This window comes from Glycine soja, chromosome 10, assembly GCF_004193775.1.
Source record: "Glycine soja cultivar W05 chromosome 10, ASM419377v2, whole genome shotgun sequence".
In the NCBI taxonomy this organism is placed as follows: Eukaryota; Viridiplantae; Streptophyta; class Magnoliopsida; order Fabales; family Fabaceae; genus Glycine; species Glycine soja.
This window is the reverse complement of record NC_041011.1, coordinates 49,467,645-49,477,289: the sequence shown is the minus strand read 5'-3', so window position 1 is coordinate 49,477,289 and position 9,645 is coordinate 49,467,645. Positions and strand designations below refer to the sequence as shown.

At 33.9% G+C, this 9,645-nt stretch overlaps 1 protein-coding gene across 2 annotated transcripts; it reads left to right on the top strand.

The window, feature by feature from the left end:
- Nucleotides 1–395: 395 nt before the first annotated feature.
- Nucleotides 396–9,216, top strand: LOC114372642 (mitogen-activated protein kinase kinase kinase NPK1-like). 2 transcript variants are annotated; one of them, XR_003658230.1, is made up of 17 exons: nucleotides 396–632; nucleotides 725–766; nucleotides 1,024–1,089; nucleotides 1,184–1,294; nucleotides 1,394–1,474; nucleotides 1,563–1,640; nucleotides 1,734–1,816; nucleotides 4,416–4,500; nucleotides 4,635–4,735; nucleotides 4,904–4,943; nucleotides 5,844–5,903; nucleotides 5,994–6,040; nucleotides 6,119–6,326; nucleotides 6,425–6,592; nucleotides 6,749–7,078; nucleotides 7,171–7,238; nucleotides 8,814–9,216. XR_003658230.1 is itself a non-coding variant. In XM_028330321.1 (17 exons), the coding sequence occupies exons 1-17, from the start codon at nucleotides 396–398 to the stop codon at nucleotides 8,876–8,878; spliced, it is 1,875 nt and encodes a 624-aa protein (XP_028186122.1). In that variant the 3' UTR covers nucleotides 8,879–9,216. The 2 variants fall into 2 exon arrangements, 1 of the variants encoding a protein (XP_028186122.1); XM_028330321.1 differs by having other exon boundaries at nucleotides 6,749–7,083.
- The last annotated feature ends 429 nt before the right edge of the window (nucleotides 9,217–9,645 follow it).

Sequence of the window (9,645 nt, the reverse complement as noted above, 5' to 3'; positions counted from 1 at the left end):
TTGGAGAGAAAATAATTAAATAAAAATATGTAGAAAAATAATAATTAATGCATTTAAAAAAATCTTATAAAAAAAGAAAAATAAATTTCTGAAAAGAATTTTATAGCTAGAAAAAAATGAAATATTTGTTGTTATTATATTTATCTATTTAATACATACCATACTTTTTAACAAATAAAATAAGGGTAGAACTTTATAATAGTGGGTCATAAAGCATTTAAATTACGGACAAACCATGTGATGTGGCCACTGAAAACAAAAGTCAAAAGAAGATAACCGTTAGGATACAGTGTCCAGCGAGCGAGCGAGTATCCTTTTGAAAAACTCATCATCTCCTTCCTTCCATCAAATACTCACATGAACAATATCCCTCTCACCAAACCCTAGCCGCAAACATGCAAGACTTTTTGGGCTCCCTTCGCCGCTCCTTGGTTTTCCGACCCGGCGGTGACGATTCCCCTTTTGCCGGAATCGCCAACAAGCTCGGCTCCGCCATTCGCAAATCACGAACCGCACTCGAACCTCCTCCTCCGATACGGTGGCGCAAGGGCGAGTTGATGGGTTCGGGCGCCTTCGGTCACGTCTACATGGGAATGAACCTCGACTCCGGGGAGCTTATTGCCATCAAACAGGTCTATTTCTATTTCCATTCCATCACTTTTCTTTTTTTGCTTTAATTTTCTTCGATTGAGTTCTAATTGTTTAATTTCTGGCTTTCTGTTAGGTTTTAATTGCACCTGGTAGCGCATTCAAGGAGAATACACAGGTAAAAATGTGGTTTCGCTTCTACGTGATTAATTTTAGTACTATTATTGTGCTATAGCCTTACGTTGTTGAGTTTCGTGGAAGTGATTTTAGTGGTCATTGTGTGGAGTAAGTGATAATGCTATTAGTGCATCACTTTCCATCCTATGTGTTATGTGTAAAACAGTATTACTCTTGTTTTTGTGTAAGCTGGTTGATGTAGTTCAACGTGATGATTGACGATGTGGAAAAAAATCTCTTTCTGCCTCGTTGAGTTAGGCTAATATTCAGGAGCTCGAAGAAGAAATCAAGCTTCTCAAGAATCTTAAGCATCCAAATATTGTTGTGAGTATGGGAGTCAGAGTATTTTAATTGCTTCGTGTTTAATGATATAGTAATCCATTTCCCCCCTGTTTGCTTTGTTATTTATTTTTCATAGAGATACTTGGGAACCGCTAGAGAGGAGGATTCCTTAAATATTCTGCTGGAGTTTGTTCCTGGTGGATCTATCTCATCGCTCTTGGGGAAATTTGGATCCTTCCCTGAATCCGTAAGTGGTTGTTTCGTTTATTTAATTATTTCTTTATGAAGCACATAGAGACTTTAACGTGTTCTGATTCTTTTGTTGCTCAATGTTCATTTTTATCAGGTTATAAAAATGTATACAAAACAGCTTTTACTGGGCCTTGAATATCTTCACAGTAACGGGATTATTCACAGGGATATTAAGGTATTGTGCTTTTATTTTTACTTTTTTAAGATTTTCTGCCTTGGTATTTGTCTCTTTATCATGTTGATCAATGTGTTGCTGGATATAGGGTGCCAACATTCTAGTTGATAACAAAGGGTGCATTAAACTCGCTGACTTTGGTGCATCCAAGAAAGTTGTTGAACTGGTATGATTGATGTTATTAGTTCATTATGATCTTACAAGCTTTTTGTGTAACTTGTTTTGGGCCATGACATCTGAATTCTGTGGATTGATATAGGCTACCATCAACGGTGCAAAGTCAATGAAGGGTACACCACATTGGATGTCTCCTGAAGTTATTTTACAGACAGGACATACAATGTAAGTATGTGACTAACACTAATAAAAATTGACCATAATGGCACAATCAAGTATTTTTGGAGGTTTATTTGTCACAATAAATGTTTCTAAAAAAATATTTTTGTATGATATGGAGAGAAAGGAAAGATTTATCCGTTGCGACATGGTGATATAGGGAAATTCACATATTGTATCCATATTCATATTGTGGCCTGCACTGTTATGTCACAGCAATTGCAAACTTTTATTCATTTATCAGGAAACTAGAAAGGTTATCAAATCGAGATTTGAATGCAAACTGTCAAGCTAATTTTTGAATCACAATCTGTATCTAATCGTAAGATTTAGAGACAATGAAAAATTACTTAAAATATATCATATAGATAATGAGCTAGTTTGTTTAAACTTAAAAAAAACAGTGATTCTAAAAACAGTGGTTTTTAAAAAGTGATTTTTTAAGAAGCAAATAGGAGTTTCTGCTTAAAAAAAAAAGCAAAAAACTGTTAAATTTTTTAAAAAAAAAGTTTAGATAAACACATCAAAAAAGTAGAAAATGCTTATTTTATTAAAATGTGTTTTCTTAAAGGCTTAAACAAACGGGCCTGATATATAGCGTTTAATGTAAAAAATTTAAACTAGAAATTGACAAAAACAACTTGACTAAGTCTTATAAAACAAAATTATTAGTTATATGAGTTTGTAAAGCCTTTAATTTAGAAGAATGGAATCGAAACTATCAAATAGCTAAATAGAGTACATGCGTTGAATGATTGGGTGACAAATAAAGTAGTGGAATAATCAAATAGGATAAGTTTAGAAGTGTTTATTCAATTCCTTCACATCAATGATACGAAATTGCACAAATTCAATCATGTATTGTAAGATAAAAAGTAATTTGAGATTCATCTTATGATATGAATTGGTAGGTAGCCGAATTCTTGAGGTGTAATTGTGAATCATAATCATAAGATCTTAACAATTTTGAGTGGTTGATTAAGAGGATATATTACATTAATTTTTTGTGATATTCTTTCTTTTGTTCCTCAGTTTGTTTCCTTTTATTATTATAAGGATTAGCAACTTTTTTATTTTGGTCAATCATGATAGTTAAGCCTTCAAAATAGTAAATTCTGGAAAATGCAGCTCACTTGTAAAGCTAAGATCTCCAAAAGCTTGCTGCTTTGGGTATATCCTTGGTTTCATCCTTTCTCAATATTTATTCATCAGCAAACTTCTCCAAATCCCTTGAGTCTCAAGTGGAAATGTTTCCTACCAATAATTTTACATAATACAACTTAGCAATTTTTAGGCCGTTGGTTTGGGCTACCTGTGCTGTGAGTGTGAGGTTACAATATACTGTAAACTGTAAAAATTCACAAGGTGAAACTGTGAGGCACATTAATGGAAGTATGTAGGTGTAGAATATCCCATTTGGTTATGACTTCTTAAAGTATATGCCCTCATCATAGCCCATAACCATAAACAAACAAAATCTTTTAATACTTACCCAGAGATAAGCTTGTCATTTTTTACTTCATTGAATATTTGCTGAAACCTGTATAATCCTCCTTGTTGAGCCACAAATATATTTTCAAAAGTTTGTCTATTGTGGATTTATTTTCCTGGTTTGGTACAATCAATGAGTTCTCACAGAAGCAATGTGTGGACCACATCTGGCTTCCCTTTTCCTATTAACATAACACATGAAAGATTTTCGTTTATAGGCCTACCAAAAACATCAAATAATTTACAGATCATTTGTAATATTTGAACAATAAAATAAAAGATATAGTAGTGATATTTAAGTTACCTTTATTTACATATTAATATTAATAAGATAATGTAATTTAGAATGAACAACAAAGGCATGTTTTGAGAACTTTGATGATGTGCTATATTAAGTAGCCATATTGTTACACCTATCTTTGTTTGCATATTAATAAGACATTCGTTTATTAATTTCTAATTATCTTAACTGTGTTTATTTCGCATTACTTCTTCCTTTGAGATTTGCTATACTCTGATGTCCAACTGAACATTTCCTGTTCCAGAAGGTTGATACAGCCATACAGGCCTTAACTTGCTTCTTAATGTTCCATTCCTTCTTCACTATGAACATCCAACTCCACTCCCCACCTCTAATCACCACATAAAATTTTAAGGATCTGCATTCTGGACTAAGCTTCTATATGTAATGGTTTGAGTTTTTTAAAATTGTTTGACTCATGAAGTATTGTTTAGAAGTTTTTTTTGTTTATTTTATTTTTTTCATTTTGTTGGAAATGAATTTGAGAAAAAAATCATTTGAGTTTTAAATTAAGAGAGTCAATTATGCCTTTTTTCTTTAAGAAGCATGTGGATTTCAGCCATTCCCAAGGCATTCAAAAGGTCCGGTGAAAACCTGGTAAACAGATAAGATTCAATTTGTAATGCAGATTATGGAAGTGAGTTTCATTAAGCTTGTATAAATTATGGGAAAATCTGAACCGAGCAACAAAGGGAATAATGTTTGATAAAATCTCATAAACATGAGTACGAGCCTATTTTCTTTCATTTCGATCATTAGATTTGATTAGAGATAAGCCATTCTTGGGACAAAATCTAACTTGTGAGTTCTTAGCTCTACTGATATATGGAGTGTTGCATGCACTGTGATAGAGATGGCCACAGGAAAGCCTCCATGGAGTCAACAGTATCCCCAGGAGGTACATGAAAGCCTCACTTAACATAGTAATATAATTTTATCGTGACTTTCATCAGTTGATATCTGTGTGTGTGAGCGCACGAGCATGTAATTGGTTCTTTGGCATGTTTTCACTTAAACTTCTCTTTTTCTTAGGTGTCAGCTATTTTCTATATTGGGACAACTAAATCTCATCCACCCATACCTGAACATCTGTCTGCTGAGGCAAAGGACTTTTTGCTGAAATGCTTCCACAAGTAAATACATATAATGCTTTTACCATTTCTTTACAATGACTATTTTATTCTGACTACATTTTTTTTAAAAGGCCAGTGGTACAGTTTGACTTTTTGGTTTAGACTTGAGAGTGTTAATGAATGTGATAATTTGAGTTTAAATCACTATGCATCAATTTATGGTGACAGGGAACCAAATTTAAGGCCTTCTGCATCAGAATTGTTACAGGTATTTTGCATATTTTCCCCCTCTTTTCCCGACTTATACAATATTCAATTATGATCACATACTAACAAGATTTGTAATTGAGAGAGAACTCGTGAACTCAGAGAGAAAGTAAAGCTTTGATTAATTGATTTCGGTAAAAAATGAACTGAATGAGTGATTACATATACTTTTAGTTCAAATATATATCAAGACACCAATAACTGAGCTGCACTAGATTGAATGAAACCTGAGCTGATGATGGCACAGGAGAGCTTTGGGAACCATTGTTTCGACGCTTGTTGGAGACCATAAACAAATTGGTTGAGCTTGCAAGCTAGGTTCTCCCCCTTAGCATTCTACCCAAGAGGTAGTTCCATATGCACCTCTTCAAAGAGATCACCATTTAGAAACTCATTGATGATGTCCAGTTGCAACATGGACCAATTTTTCTGAAGAGCTGCAATGGAGAGTAAAATTTTGGCACTGGTTAACTTGGCCACTGGTGAGAAGATTTCCAAAAAGTCCAATACCTGCTTGCTGTGTGTAGCCTTTAGCTACTAAATAGGCCTTATGCCTATCAATACTTCCATCTGCCTTAAACTTAGTCCTGAGTATCCATCGATAACCTATTTTCTCCTTCATATGCTCTAATACCATATCAAGGTTTGTAATCAAGAGAAAACTCATGAATTCAGAGAGAAAGTGATGCCCTTGTTAATTGACTTCAGTAAAAATGAACTGGTTTTGATTTAAATATACATTAAGCCACCAACAACTGAAGTTAACTGAAAGGTAGAACAGTCAGTTATAGATAACAGCTAACAACTAACTGTGAAACATACATTTTAATTTGTTTGCGTTTTTAACTTAGCTTTTCCTTTGAAATTACAGTAGTGATTCTGCCTTAATTATTATCTGCAGCATTCGTTCATCACCTGTGACTATCATGGATCTCATTCAATATTACGCAGTTCAATCAGGGTTAGTGTCCACATTGCGAGTATATATGATGCAAGACATAGACCATAACTTCCCTTGCTTTTTATGAACTGTTTATTTTTCCTATGTCAGGACTCTTGCAATAAGATGGCAACCTATGGAATGAACTCTAGAAACTTGTAAGTATATCTTCTGTTGTTTGGGAAACTTCTCATGGGTATGGAGCATCAACTAGGAATACCATATTGGTTCTGCAGCTTGGATTCTGTCCAGGGATCAACTTGCACGGGCTTAAAGGATGTTTGTCAGATAGATAGCATACGGTTCTCAACTGTATATCATAAAGCGGATTCCTACCAGAGAGCAAGCAACAATGATGATGACATGTGTCAGATGGATGAAGATGATTTTTTCATTGATTCATCAGTAAAATCTAAATCTCTATTGGCTTCTGATGATATAAAGGTGCCAAGTTTGTTTTTTGTTCGTCCACTACTGTTTTGGATGTTTCATGTCATGATTTGTAATTTTTTAACACTGAGCTGATATATTTGCTGGAATAGAGTTTCAATCCTATGTGCAAACCTTTGGATGGCCGGCCTTTCAATTTTGATGAAACCCAATATTTGGAGAAAAGAAGACCAAACTTGCCATTTTCAAGTGAGCCTCTAGGAACTGAAGATGATGATGAAGTTACTGAGTCTAAAATTAGAGCCTTCCTGGATGATAAGGTTCTATTTTAATATGAGACCATATATCTGTTGACTTCAATATAGCATTATTCAATGATTGTTACCTTTTTTTTATTTTTGTTTACCTTTTTGTTTAAATCTAGCATCGTTAAAACTAAAAACATTTTTTTATTTTATTTTAATGAATTACATCAGGCCCTTGAACTGAAGAAGCTCCAAACACCTCTTTATGAAGAATTCCGTAACATATCAAATGCAGCCATTGCTCCAGCTCCCATTGAAGTTGCAAAGATTAAAGTTATGTCGGATGTCTCAAATGTAACATCATCAATAGGCAGGTCTGCTAGTCAGGCTTGGAGACGATTCTCTATGGTTGGCAGTGCTAATGTTGCAAGCCCCGGGAGTCATACGAAATACCGATCAAATCTTAGTGGTGCTCACTGTCGACCTTTGCAGGAAATTCAGCCATCTGAGCTTAATGAATCAGAGGAGACTCTTCATGATGCTGAGCTGGAATCATCTAATGTAAGGTATGTATCTGGTGCTTGATAGTGGCTGCAAATTTATTTATTCTACCAGTGTACAGAAATTGAAGACTGAAAATATTTCATTTGCAGTTCAAGCTTCTCTGAGAGGCAAAGGAAATGGAAGGAAGAATTGGTTGAAGAGCTTGACTGGAAGCGAGGCAAGTTTTCTCTTCCACAATTATAAAATGCAGTTTGCTTTTTTCTCTCTCTCTTTTTTGAAGGATGAGAAGTGATTTTTTTTCATTTAGAATATAGTCTTAGGGGTTATAGATACCAGGTCCCCATGATTATAAAATGTTTATGATATGGACATACTAAAGTCATTTTGAAAGAGTATAGATTCCTTTCCTGCTATTTGGTCAGCTACAAAATGAGCTATCAAACCATGCAATCTCTTAGCAAAGAATGGGGCAGGCATTGCCAATGTTGAACAGAACTTGGAAATGTTCATAACAAATGGACTTGGGCTTGGTCCTATGGAACTCTCATTGAGAGTTTAAGGACCTTTATCTTTTAGCCTAAAGGTAGGTCCAAACACAGTTTCAGTTTAAATTAGCTAGAGACGCCTAGAGTACAAAGTTTAGAAAATTTTGGACAATTAAACTTGATGGAAAATATTAGAGGACATAAATAGAAATATTCATGTTCGTTAGTAACCAACCCATCTGCAGGAGTGCAGGTTGCAGTTTGGAACTGATTACGTTTTAGGTTTATTAGTTCCCCTAGATGTGCATAACATCAATTGGAGGTTCTCACTTGCTCGAGCCTTCCAACTTGCTATGAGAGAACTTTTACAAATTAGATTATGCATAATCTAATTTGAACTTCTGGAGAAGCTCTTTTCATTTTCTTCTTATTTTCTTTTACTAAAAGTGTTTCCGGATAAACTTACTCAAACAGGTCCTAAATGGATCTCCAATTATTAATACAACATTTCTTCAGCATTTTTCTTTTTGTGTCTAGTTACAAGTTATTCACTTCAATTTTACACTTTTAGCTAATTCCTCCTGAAGTTTTACTTTCTTAAATTACCCATCTGAAAAGAGTTTAGCTGTAACTATTTTCATCGTGAATGGATCCCTAATTGCTAATGTTACAAATTATTCACTTCAATTTTGCACTGTTAGCAAATTACTCATAAAGTTTTACTTTTGTAAATTACCCATCTGAACTTTAAGCATTTTAGCCGTATACTATTTTCATCAATCTTTTACTTCGTTAATACCAAACATGTCATTATGTTTAGTTTTTCTTCTAACCAAATGCTTCCTTCAGTACCTTGTTTGAGTCTTGGTAATTTGCCAAAAGTTGGGAAAGAGTTTGGATGAATAAATGATAAAAGTTGACGCAAGTAAATTGCCAAAATTAAAACTTTAGCCAGGTAATTTGACAAAAAGTCTAAAGGTTAAAGCAGGTACCTTCTTTTTAATGCTAGAAAAGAATCGTCTGGGCTGATTTTCTTTCCTTAGATTTGCTAGAAAATCAAATCCAGATATTCTATTTGAAACGCAATCTGCAAGGCACATGTGTTTGTACATTAAAGTTTGCTGACATTAGGTTTTATCTTAAATTTTATCCTGGGTTAAATTAATTTTAAACTATTTCTGAATTTAAATCCTTAATTTATCCCTTTATTGTTTTTGTTTTGCTCTATATTGGCCCCTATATTTTTGTTAGTTATATGAATTTTAAAATGAGTATCTTTTTAGAAACATGACAGTAGTATGTTTCAGAGATGATGCGACAGGCCGGAATTGGAGGGAAGATAACATCACCAAAGGGGGATGGCAAATTTTAATGGAGACTGATGGATCCTTACCTTTGCTTTTCCAAGCACTGATTTATTCATCTTGACATTGTCCTATAGGGAGAAGAAAGCGTTTTTCCTTGGGAGAAGTCATGTAATCTTTGAATGTCATCAAATTAGATGTTGCAACAAAGAGTTGGAAATATTGGTTCAGAACAATGAAAAATTAGCAGTATATTGATTTCCCTCTTTGAATATTTTGTCAATTCAATGTAATATAGCGAGATATGCATATATAGTGTACTGAGTTATGTATTATGTATAAAATATATTCTTTTAATGGAAAGAAGCGAAGAAAATTGAATCCGAGTACTAAGTTGAGTATAAAATAATGTTTGTTTGCTTGCCATTATTTACTAATTTATTTTGACTGGATAAACACTTTTTAGTTTTTGAGGATCGTGATTATAAAGGTTAGTATATCAGTAATTAGTTACTATCTAACAGGTGTTAAAACAAGATAGAGATATGTTTGACTTGCAAAATAACAGAAGCTGTGGGCATTCTTTTTCTTCCCCTGTAAAATAAAAACAAGACTACCACTCTATCCTGTGTTTAAATAAATTATTACAAGATGTAATTCTTTTGGTCTTCGTCATAACCAAACCCTGTTAGCCATATAATATAATAAGGCATGTTTGAGTGATAGTGTGAGGTGGGATCGAAACCAAATCGTCGGCAAGATCAAATGCATTTTTCACCCTTGAAACACGAAGGTATAGGGCTGTTGCTATGTTTAAATTCAACTCAGGACTTTG